The sequence below is a fragment of the Tripterygium wilfordii genome, chromosome 18 (assembly GCF_013401445.1).
Source record: "Tripterygium wilfordii isolate XIE 37 chromosome 18, ASM1340144v1, whole genome shotgun sequence".
Classification (NCBI taxonomy): domain Eukaryota; kingdom Viridiplantae; phylum Streptophyta; class Magnoliopsida; order Celastrales; family Celastraceae; genus Tripterygium; species Tripterygium wilfordii.
In genome coordinates this window covers 12,003,796-12,015,923 of record NC_052249.1, presented here as the reverse complement: position 1 = coordinate 12,015,923, position 12,128 = coordinate 12,003,796, and the positions used below count along the sequence as shown (strand labels likewise).

Genomic DNA, 12,128 nt, shown 5'->3' with positions numbered 1-12,128 from the left:
GGGCCTTTCATGTTCAAGTCGAACGCCTATTAAGCTTGCGAGTAGCGAGTCCCAATCAACTAACCAAGCCCTTCTATATTATTTCGCCCGGAAAACAAATACAGATATTTCCCAAACCCGACCGAGCAAACAAAACAAATTTCGAAATCACTAAAAACAAATTCCCGCCATTTATTTACTACTAGCGTTCGGTTGAAGCTGTTCGCTTTCTCAAATTTTCAATGTCGAATCCCTCCAAATTCTCCTCCTATCTTCTTCTTCCCGGGTTCAGCTCGCCAGTGCTAGGGTCTCAAACTCCGAAACCTTCTTGTGCTCTCCGCTTTCTCGACGTATCTTTCAATTCCTCACTTCGCTGCCTCTGTCTGTTCTGAACTTCTTTTTTCATGATTTAAGGGTCTCAATTTCTTTATCTAAGGCTTCAAATTCAAGTAATTGGACTCTTACATTTGTTTTGCTTACTCTTCGAGCATTGCTTGACTATTGCTAGGTTCTATTCTTTCAGATCGACCAGTTGAGGGTATTTCGTCGTTGTATCTAGGGTTTGGACGTCGTATTTACTTTCGTTAGTTTGTTTTATCTCTAGATTGTTTGGAAGCGATGTACGTATAGGAGATGTGCTTGGAAAGGTTCAAATTGTATGCAGCAAGGACGGTGGTTCAAGGTTTTGACCGCTATTTCAATGCGATCACGGGCTGAACGGCTCAGGAAAATCTGATATTCTAGATTCGATTTGCTTCGTTTTGAGTATAACCAATTTGCAGCAAGTTCATGCTTAGCTCGAGTACAAACAAGGGCAAGCAGGAAGTACTAAGGCAACAGTGCCAATTGTATTTGATAACTCAAGTAGAAGCCGGAGTCCCCTTGGTTATGAGGATCATCTAGAGATCACAGTAACAAGGCAGGTCGGTGCTTTATCCACAACCAAAATTTTCTTAGACTTAATTTTCTTTTCTTTTTTTATTTATTTATCGCTTTCTTTTATCTAGAGGACCGGTTTTCAATCTGGCTATGGTTATGCAGGGCGCCACATTTTTATGAATATTGATTTTTGATAATATGGAAATATATAACCATAGTGTACTAATTTTGTATGGTTTGAACTTTGAAGAATAAAGCGGGTACCCTGCAAGGAATACTGTGCGGAGACGTGAGAGAGAGTGTTGATTTATTTGTCGAACTTGGTTTGTTCTACGTCAGTGTAATTAGGAACTTTCCTCTACTAGTCTTGTGTTATTTTATGAAAATTTAGAGCTATTAACGACACAATTTTTATAACTATTGCCATGCTTCTTCAAATTTAGTCATATATGCAAAGTAAAACAAATCATTGGATGTATGCTGAAGATACATTTGCCTACTTGGCAGATTGTAGTTGTTGGAAGAAACAAGTATCTGATCAACGGAAAGCTTCCCCAATCCAGTTAAGTCCAGAACCTTTTTCATTCAGTGCAGCTTAATGTTAATAATCCACATTTCTAATCATGCAAGGCCGGATGAGCAGGATTTTAAACATGAAACCTCATGAAAAAACGTCTTTTTGCTTGAAGAATGTATGAAACAAAGAAGGAAGCTGCTCTGAAAACACTTGAGAATAAGCAGAGTAAGGTTGATGAGATCAATAAGCTTCTGGACCATGAAATACTTCCTAGAGAAACTGAGGAAAGAACGACTGCACTACATGCAATGGGATAATGGCAATGCTGAATTAGATAGACTTATAAGGTTTTGCGTTGCTTATGAATATATTCAAGCTGAGAAAATCAGAGACAGTGCAGTCAGTGAAGTTGAAAAAGTAAAAAGCAAAGATAGCTGAAATTGATGGTAACACGGAAATGATGTTGGGCAAAATTCAGGAAATGGAGATGTAAGTATCAAAACTAACCGCTGAAAAGGAAGCCAGTATGGGTGGTGAAACATCTGTGCTGAGCAGTAAGGAAGATACTCTCAAAAGTTGAGTATCTTATGGTTGCAAACTTTTTTATTATATTTCCTATTACTCTTTTTGTATCTGCAGAAAGAGTTGTTTGAGTTCTATTCTGTTCCATTGGCCACTCAAGCAAGAAAGTGAAATTTCACATTGATTTTGTCAGGTTGTTTGTAATCTTGAAGAATTAAAGCAGTCTGTAGAACAGAGGGCTTCTGCTGTCAGAAAGTCCAAAGAAGGAGCAGCTGATTTAAAGAAGAGTTTTGAGGAGCTTTCTAAGAGTTTAGAAGACTATGAAAAGGACTACCAGGTAAGTGGTTTCTCTAAGACCCATTGCATTGCCATGCAATTTTCTTTTCATTTGGGAACCAAACATTGAACTGAACAAGCTGCTGTAATCACCATTCATAGGGTGTGCTAGCTGGCAAGAGCAGCAGAAATGAGAACAAAAAATGCCTTGAAGACCAACTTGGTGATGCTAAGGGTGATGTTGAAAGTGTTGAAACTGAATTGAAACAGTTGAAAACAAAAATGTTGCTGAGAAAGAGCTCAAAGAGAAAACACGGTAGTTGATGAATAAGCGGGAATAAGCACTCTCTTTTAGAAAATGAACTAAATGCTATAAGAAAAGATGTTGAAACTGTTAAAAAAGTTTTTAAGGTGTTGGAATCACTTCCTTATAAAGAGGGCCAGATGGAAGCTTCAGGCTCTCCACCTGATGTTTTTCTCCAGTTTTACAGTTCTTGAGTCACTGATTGGTTTATATATAATTTTAAACTGAAACTTCTTCCACGATTGTGCATTTGAATTGGAACTTGTGCAAAAGTTGAAATAAGAGATCTATCGGCACAATTAGCTAATGTTCAGTTCACATAGCATGATCCCGTGAAAAATTTTGACAGGTCAAAAGTTAAAGTCATTGTTGCACAACTCATCAATAGCTCCACAATGCTGCCCCAGAGGTTAGCCATTCATGACATCATCTCTCTGCTTTGGTGAATAGCAAATATGAAATGATTTCCGACTCAATTAAGTCTATTGATCTAGATTGAGTTAATCTGCTGGTCACTGCTGCTGCTAAATTTGTCAGTTAATGTGTCAATACTCATTTGTAATATAATCTATTACAAGCCTAAACCCATTTAAAATTTACTTGATCTTATGTTTTCACTTTACCTGCTTAAATTCTGATCTTTCAATATATGTTTTTCAGATGGTTATGACTAGGTAAATGTCTAGTAATTCGGAAACTTTGCAGTTACCTCCGCCATGATGGTTCTAGAGTCTAGACCACTGGTACATTGTATGTATATTAGCGTTACTAATTATCTAATTAGTTAAAATTAAAATCTAACTTCTCTTGTATGTATATTTGTACTGCTTTTGCCTTTCAAACATGTTTTCTCTGGAAGTTTTTTCAGTTTGGTGTTTGTTCCCTCTTGTGGCTCTCTCTAGCTACTTCTTGACGATTATTTGTATGAATACTGTGAATTTTGACCTTTCTTTTGCTGCAATCTATGGAAATCTTTCTCTGTCCTTAGTTGCAAGCTATAAACTAAATAGAGATGGTACAATCATGCAGAAAAAAGAAATGGAAAAGCAGGGTATGACTAACTAAAGATTAGACGAATATGTGGCAACACCATTTTCACATGACAGGGTTTATCATATCTCCACGCGTATTATGCTGGTGTTCCTTAAAAATATAATGAATTGTAGTGAATGTTTCCCAAAGTCCCCAAGTTTACTGGTGGTTTTTTTTGTTCCCAGGTTTATATTCACAATGTTAATTCGTGCTAGGAAATGTTTTTTTGGCTCTGCGTGCCCCATCACCCTACGGTAAATTTTTTTTTTCATGATATATATGAATTATGAAGTTTTTTATGCAAGTCTTGTGCATGCAATATCATATGAACACGTGATTTTTGAGTCTATTTTAGAAAGAAAAAAAACACGTTATCTTTTTATCATTAATGGTAGTAAAATGTGCATTGTGTTTGACTTTCTATTGTCTTAGATTAAATAAGTAACCCTTGGGTCAGTTACTTATTATGTTTCTAAACAACGTAATCAAGTTGGTTGACAGCCATGAATAACCGACCCAAGGGTTTTTTATACTAAAATTGGCTTTGGTCGGCATAGAGAATTAAGGATGAGATACTCTATTAACTTGGGGTGTGAGCTGCGCTCCTTGCATAAATGATAAAGTTATATGTACAGGAAGCTGTATGTTAGTGTCCTAAAAGTCTATCGTTTGACTTTACAAACAAAGTCAACTATAAGACATGAAAATTAATATGATGATATGATATGTGATGCAAGTAAGCTGCATTATAATATACATTGACTTATTTAAGTCTCGATCCATCTGTTATTTTATTTACAAATAAATATTGTTTTTTAGCTCCAGGAGTCAACAAGACCAAATAAAATACAATTTATTATGCTCCCTTGCCTTATAGTTTTCAACTCCCGCCGTGACTCAGATAGGGAAATGTGGGACCAACAGAGGCACCGTTTCTATATATTTTTTAATGGTTGAGGTGGCGGCTTTAGCTTCATTGATACTTCCCTTTGGGAGGTGGATTGGGCCGTCTAATGAAATCCCAAGAGACAAGGAAGATCCCATCCTTGATATGCATTCCTCAATTATTTAAACCGTCCATTGTTCTGTTAACTCCAACAACAAATAAGTTTTAAGTTGTGGTGAAGTGTCCTAATAGAGCAGATATTAACGTTTGACTTTAGAGTTTAGAGTGTATATATACGCGTTGGCACAGAGACCATTTCTTGTATCTAACTATTGTTGTATTCAAGTGTTTTGAGAAACAGAAGAGAGAGAGAGAGAGAGAGAGAGAGGAAGACATGAGGAGTAATAAGGTTCGTTTGAATTGCGGGATAACCATGCCAGTTCTTGGAATGGGCACATATTCCTACGAAAATGATAAGAAGACAACAGAACTTGCCATCCATACTGCTCTCAAGGTACATTTCGTGCACATTGCCTATAAATGCAATTGTTTCTCTGTTTATCTTCACTGAACTTGCCACATTATATGTAACGTGAATGTTGGGGGTGGCATGCATGCAGATGGGTTACAGTCACTTTGATACAGCAAAGATTTATGGTTCTGAACCTGCCCTTGGAAATGCTCTAAGAAAGGCATTCCGCGATGGGGTTGTTGCGAGGGAAGACGTTTGGGTGACATCAAAGCTGTGGGGGAGTGATCACCATGATCCAGTCTCTGCACTCAAGGAATCTCTCAAGTATGTTAAAATGCTTATACAATAAAATGCGTTATAGACTAGTAGTCGCCCCATAAAAATTTTCAAAACCATGCATACACAGCTTGAGGCATGCATATACACTTCTTTGGACAAACTTCACCTTATTAATTATGAGCCTACTGGCTAGTCTTCAACCACTTGATAATAATCTAACCCAAACACTGATAATGTGCAATTTTTACAAATTTGGTTTCCGAGATTTATATCCACTCAATTGTCCGAATGACATATGGGTCTGTGTGATTTCTTAGTTACTAAAAAAAAGTGTAATTTTTACAAGTTTCTAGTGCTGAGAAATTACACCCACATCTTGGTTTGTTACAAGGATATGCAATCACTCTAAAATACTGCAAGTGGGTACGGACTTCCAAGTTTTAATGGAATCACACTATTATATTCTGGCCGAGATCGTAATCAAATATATCCTTAGCTTGGTTGAAGGAAACAATGGTACCCCAAATCATGGGCCCTGAGATTGTGTCATTGTGATTATGAAATTGAGAACCTCAGAAAGTATAGACAATATTTCTTGGAATACTTGCCCCTGTTATTTATTGGTTTTTTTTTTGGGAATTGTGTGAACTAAACAATTTGTTATTATTTTAATATTGTTGCTCTGCTTGCTAATTTTTCTTTCTATCATTTGAAATATTGGTAGGAAGTTGAGGATGGAATATGTGGACATGTACCTGGTTCACTGGCCAGTCAGGCTGAAGCCTGGTGCTTCTTGTGCCATCCCAAGTGAAGACGAGTTTGAGCAAATATTGAATATGGAGGAGACATGGGAAGGCATGGAGAAGTGCTTGGAGATGGGCATGTGTAGGTCCATTGGTGTCAGCAATTTCTCCAGCACGAAAATCCAACAACTATTAGATTATGCTTCGGTCCCCCCAGCCGTCAATCAGGTGTGTACTATAATAAATACTACTACAACATAGTCAAATCATAAAAAAAAAAAAAAAAATCTCAACAAGAGAGCGTGTTCGCCCCACCCTCATTAAATTATCAATTAACGACTGAACTACGCGGTACAGGTAGAAATGCATCCAATGTGGAAGCAAGACAAGCTTCGCAGCTTCTGTGCAGACAACGGGATTCATGTTAGTGCTTATTCACCCCTGGGTGGACCAGGCAATGCATGGGGATCAACAGCTGTGGTGGAACATCCAGTCATTCAGTCCATTGCTTTCAAACACAATGCCACTCCAGCTCAGGTAGGACTCTGCAACAGAAACCAAACAACTACTCCTAAGATTAGTATATATATTCTATATATAAAAAAATTTAGTATACATAACATAGCTGATGTTGATGTATTTTATGAAGGTTGCTTTAAAATGGGGATTATCCAAAGGATCAAGTTTGATTGTAAAGAGTTTCAACCAAGACAGGATGAAGGAAAATAAGGCAGCAGACCGTCTAAAATTGGGTAGGGATGATATCCGTGCAATTGATGAATTGGAAGAGAGAAAGATCATGAGGGGCGACCATCTGATTAATGAAACAACAAGCCCATACAAGACTCTTGAAGATCTTTGGGATGATGAGATTTAAAAGAAAGGTTTTCACGCTTTCAAAATCCCTAGTTGCCTCTATAATAATCTAAATATGTGAATCTCAGGGGGAAGTGGCAGAAAACTTCATAAAATCCCTGTTGACATTTCATATGGTGGGTGCCCTAATTAAAGTGGTTCTGTAATCATGCATTGTGCTAGTAAATCTATTCTCTGATATGGTATTTTATAGTGAATATAAGAGTCATTTCAATGAAGTGGTAAGAACTCCCATTAAGTTTTAAGAACTTTCTATGAACCTTGTTGGATAATCCACACGATACTACCAAAGAAGGAAGAGGATGGTGAAAGCAGCCTACATGACTAAAGGAGCTCAAAGAAATGCCAATAGTCATAATGCAAATACAATTACATGCAAAAACACCAATTGCAGTAACAAAGAAAGTTATGATTTCAAAAACATATACCTTACCTTGTACCAATGATATCTATACAAGTATACAACGGCTCAAAATCAAAGCACTTCAACAAAATGCCAGGATTTTACCACCCACATTTCCCAGAACCAGATATATAAAATAGGTAAAAGTATAAGTCTTCAATTATACTGCTACAATTTTGCAGCAGTCTTTTGTGCCTCATCATACAAGCTGGCACTTCTTATTACTGATAGCTTGCAAAGGCTATGAGCAACAGTCGTGGTTTAGCCAAATGATCGGCTTACTGAAAGAGGAAAACAATACACACAAGATTGGTTTTGCCGTCCCAAAATATGACTAGGGAGCTTTAAGCAAGAACCAGGCATGATTAGAGGAGATAAAAACATCAAGAATGCTGCATTTTACAGGAAAAAAAAAATTGGATATGAATATTCCAGTTCTCACCTCATGAAAGAGCGCACTATTAGAACCTAAAGACCCATCAGCAAAAGCCTTAACACCACCCAAATAAATCCAGTTGCTCAACTCATGTCCTGTTTTGCTAAGAAGAGCCTGAGTCGGCAAATAAGTAAAGACTGAAAGCAGGAAATAGACAAATGGGAACTTCACTAGATAAACAAAAGTAACGATAATGTTGCCTATCCAAACTATGAATGAATGAGAACACCATCACCAGAACTATGCACCCCAGGAAATGGATTAACAGAATGTAGTGAAGAAGTTTTCTAACCAATCAAAATGTAGTTGGATGAAATAAATTCATATAAATCTTGAAGAAAAATTGGATTAAACTATGGTTGAACAAAAGTAAAACTGGCAGTTGATTTGGAATTAGAAATCATTAGTTCAGAATAAATAGCGATATACTTACTCAGGAGTCATCGGCTCAATCAGTCATATCATATTTCAAAATTAGAACACCGAGAAATAAAAAAGAAACAAGACTCGAGGGACCATAATGTACATCGACCAACAAGGCAGCAAGTATTCTTGCAAAATTCAAATATACATCCAGGCTCCAGCAGCAAAAGCAATTAGAATTCTGATAAAATTCAAATATTTGAACCATCCATAGGATATAAAGCACCCAGAAGAAATTTAACACTGGCATGTACTCACTCTTTATTCTAGTAAATATTAGAATCCAATATATATGTATTGAGGAACAAGTAACTTACTTAAAGATATGCTGGCAGTGGCAGATTGATTTATCTCTTACTCAGAAATTTCTAGTGAGAATTGAAGTGAAATAAAAGATGAGCATAAAGAGAGAAAGAAATCGACTGCTGGAGGCATGGAGCCATCACAAACAAATAATAATACGGCAAAAATAATAAGAGGAAACCAAAAAAGGGATGTACAATGTAGTTAAACAGAAACCTTGGTAACAGTCAACGTTCTGCTGAGCAAAAATCTGGATAGGGCATGGTAGTGATTCGCATTATCTCCCAACCATACCTTAACCTTCAAACAAAAAATTCAAACAACATCAAAACATAAAATATTTTAAGGCATATATCCATCGAAGTCTCAATGAAACAAAGAAGGGATGGATAATCGAAAGGAGCAAACAATTTAATAGATAGAAAGAGGAACCTTGACAAAGTTGTTTTTGGATGAAACGTTGCGAGAAGATAATCTGACGAGAGTGCGAGCTTGCTCGCCATCGCGGTGTTCGCCACTGTTGGAATTGTTGGGGTTTTCCAAAGACGATGATGATGGAACTGCAGTCTGCCGGTTCCTTTCCCTTCTTCTTTTTCTTTCACTACACCCACCCACGTATCTCTGTTCAGTTTCGAACAACTTTACTCTCTGCAAGTCTTCATTGGGTAATTGTTGCCACGTAAGCGAAGCTTGCAAAGGTTCTCGTGCTTTTTTTTTATTTTCGTTTTCTTTTTAACAACTCGATCAAACCAGTTGCAAACAATATCTTGCAAACCTTGTGAAGGCAAGTAAGTTTCTTACTACCCAACAAGCTTATCAGATAATTGAATTGTCCCACTATCTGCTTTTCTTTCTTAACAAATAACAAGTAATCCTGGGATTTTAACTTTGTGATTTTCAATTAGTGGGATTCCCCACCCTACTCTTGATAAATTTAGTTAATTACTACATAATTGAAAGTAATAGTAGTAATCTTTCTGGGTACTTCAACAGGTAAATCAAATTTGTGATTGCTAACAACGAGAGCAGGAAATGTATAATTGCTGAATATGAACTACATCTGATGTGTATCAAACTATCAGTACATAAGATGTGCTAATTGGGCCTAATTACAAAATTTGGAAAGGACAAACAAACTCTACAATGTCCGGATCGCATTCGCAAGATACAAGCATCTGCAAGAGAATCTGCCCCGCACCGAGACCGAACCTGCACCATGGTTTTATTCCTAAGCTAGCTCCTCGTCAGCCTACCAGATGAAGTAGCAGATGACTGGTTATATTGGTACATCATTTGCACAAATGGCACTTACTACCCCCTGCAGCTCTAAGTGAAAGTGTTGGGCAATCTTCTTAAAAAAATTTCCACCTCTATTTCCCAACAAGAGACTTGGTATCGGGCCTCCATTTAAACTCCTTTAGAGTAGAGAACAAGGTCCAAAGTGCAGGAGAGACTTCCCCATCCTTTATGTTTTTACATGATACTACTCTAAGACTTTGAAGTTTATTCCAGGAAAGAAAAACAGCTTCCAGGCCTTCTGCTGTCAGCAACGAGCATCCTTCCAACGATAGCAACTTTACCCTCCTGCGAGTGAAGGAAACAAAGGTCTTTAGCAAACCAACTAAAAAACTCAATGGCATAGGCTATGGATATGAAAAACACATAAATGCTCAAACATAACAAATTGAATGTCCACAAGCCAACTTTACACTGCTTGCAAGTGCACCAAGCAACTTATGACGATCCAAAGAGTTACAACTTACAAGCATAACCATCTAAGTATGCCGGATACAAAAGTAAGCATTGGTCCATGTCATATAATCATTGTTATTATAAACTGAATTGTATAACTGATTTATTTTTAACAGAGCCAATCAAACCCATAGTTTTGATACACGCAGTAACTTGTATATAACTAGGTGGTGTAATCAGTGGCGTCATGTAGCTGTATCTATCAAGGTCATATATGTAGTTCCTAATACAACCTGCACTGCCAAAATATACATGTATAAGCAGTAGCGAATTCAAGCCCAGTAACTCTGTACATGACTTGCACGTTGGGAGGGTAGGGGAATTATCCATAGTCATGCACCAGAAGTTCATTTACGATATAATCGTCTTCAAAAACTCAATAACTAAGAAGCAACACCATGCAAAGAAATTAACCAGATTAGAAGAAACAATTACCTGCATGTACTTGCCAAGCTAAAATTGTCATTTTCCAGACCCCAACAATTCTGAATCACCATCTCCTTCACCGTTTCACATACTCTAAACATTGCTCGCACACCCATTTTATTTCCCAGTCGACACTTTTCCATATGCAACCGCTCAAGAGCAGGGCAGGACCCCAAATACTTGTCTGGTCCTGGATTCGGATCAAGCCTCTCACACGAAACAATCTTCAAAGTCTTTAAATTCTCACAATAGGAGAGTGACGCAAGCCACCCGTCATCCATCCTATGATCACAGAGAGTCAATTCCTCAAGCATCTGACAACATTGCCCAATTGCTTTAATACCATCAAAGCTACCCTCACAACCACTAAGCTCAAGCCTCAACAACCTCCTGCACCCTTGTGCCAATATCGTTAATCCAATATCTGACACCAATGAGCAATACAACCCATCCACACTGCCCACCAGTTTAAGAATCTGCAAATTTTGAAATGCTGTAATCCCACGCAACACATTGTCGTTGCATTTATGCAAATGCAGTTCTTGCAAAATTGAACACTCATCTGCCACACTCAACAATCCCACCTCACTAGCACCAATCACAACCAATTTGCGCAGATTAGGACACCCACTTGCCAGAGCTTTCAGCCCTTTATCAATCATCTCGACGCTCAACAAATGCTCCTCCAAAACACGCGAGTTTAGAGAAAACCTGGAATCGAGACGCATCGAAAATTTTCCGTGACTCAACCAAATCCCGGAATTTCGCGGCGAAACTAAACAGGCATTAATCAAATCCACTTGTGTAAGGTTAGGGAATCGTATAGTCAACCTACCTGATTGAACAAAGTTCCAATCTAAGACCTTAAAGGACCTGACAAGGCGGCCCTGGAGATTATGCCAGCGCTTACAGACAAGAAAATTTGGTTTTCTCTGCGAATCCGGAAGCTTCGAGAGCACCATAAGAAGGAGTTCGTCGGACAAGAGCCGCGTAAGGTCCATATTGGAAAAATTGGGGACGAGTGTTTCAGCTTTCGATATGTTAGATTTGCAATCTGTAGAGTCGTGCGTGGAGAAGGACTGGAGTTGCATGGTGAAGACAACATGCTCGAGAGGTTTGGTGTTCTTAAGCTAGAGGCCTGACCAGCAAGGTCGTCTCTTCTTTAATGGTGAGGAGTCGGGTTTAGGGTTAATTGTGGTTTGTCACCTGGAAGCGGCATCGTTTTTTGTCATAACACTTCTGTGTTGCACTGACTGTTGTTTATCTAAGATTTTGAAATCGTCTCTTTTGTTCATGTTTTGTTGCCTTTTGTTTTTCGCAGGTGTCATATCATTCTTGACAATCTAACAGTAGAACCCTAAAAAAGGAATACAATTACCTAATTGAAAAGCAAGAATAAAATGGACAGTTAAAAGTTAGATGGATTGCTGAAAATATATTATACCCCAATGGATTCTCAAAAACAACAAAAAAAAAAAAAATGTACGGAAGCATTGACCAAATTTGTAGACCATTGCAAAGTACAAAATCGATTCCCTCGCACAGAGGCCTCGGGAATAACTATATTCCACCAAAGGATTTATTGTGCACTTTGGCAAAAGAAGAAATAAAAAAAAAAGA

General features: G+C 37.8%; 2 protein-coding genes, 1 long non-coding RNA gene and 1 pseudogene across 5 annotated transcripts; 2 read left to right on the top strand and 2 right to left on the bottom strand.

Annotated features, from left to right (window-relative positions):
- Positions 1–9: 9 nt before the first annotated feature.
- Positions 10–2,079, top strand: LOC119984067 (annotated as a pseudogene).
- Positions 2,080–2,093: 14 nt separating this feature from the next.
- LOC119984066 (NADPH-dependent aldo-keto reductase, chloroplastic) lies at positions 2,094–6,983 on the top strand. 2 transcript variants are annotated; one of them, XM_038827828.1, is made up of 9 exons: positions 2,094–2,234; positions 2,336–2,489; positions 2,827–2,886; positions 3,695–3,763; positions 4,742–4,909; positions 5,016–5,191; positions 5,871–6,117; positions 6,247–6,426; positions 6,539–6,983. In XM_038827828.1, exons 4-9 carry the CDS (start codon positions 3,728–3,730, stop codon positions 6,764–6,766), a joined length of 1,035 nt encoding a protein of 344 aa, XP_038683756.1. In that variant the 5' UTR covers positions 2,094–2,234; positions 2,336–2,489; positions 2,827–2,886; positions 3,695–3,727; the 3' UTR covers positions 6,767–6,983. The 2 variants fall into 2 exon arrangements, with proteins under 2 accessions (XP_038683756.1, XP_038683757.1); XM_038827829.1 differs by lacking the exons at positions 2,094–2,234; positions 2,336–2,489; positions 2,827–2,886 and adding an exon at positions 2,954–3,227 and having other exon boundaries at positions 6,539–6,766.
- LOC119984068 lies at positions 6,298–9,118 on the bottom strand. 2 transcript variants are annotated; one of them, XR_005464828.1, is made up of 3 exons: positions 8,763–9,117; positions 7,611–8,630; positions 6,298–6,434 (listed from the first exon to the last, which is right to left on the bottom strand). It is a non-coding gene; the product is annotated as an uncharacterized LOC119984068 (long non-coding RNA). The 2 variants fall into 2 exon arrangements; XR_005464829.1 differs by having other exon boundaries at positions 6,318–6,454; positions 8,763–9,118.
- A 194-nt stretch (positions 9,119–9,312) lies between these two features.
- On the bottom strand, positions 9,313–11,810 carry LOC119984065 (F-box protein At5g51380-like). Its single transcript, XM_038827827.1, has 2 exons — positions 10,518–11,810; positions 9,313–9,914 (listed from the first exon to the last, which is right to left on the bottom strand). Exons 1-2 carry the CDS (start codon positions 11,597–11,599, stop codon positions 9,701–9,703), a joined length of 1,296 nt encoding a protein of 431 aa, XP_038683755.1. The 5' UTR covers positions 11,600–11,810; the 3' UTR covers positions 9,313–9,700.
- Positions 11,811–12,128: the final 318 nt, after the last annotated feature.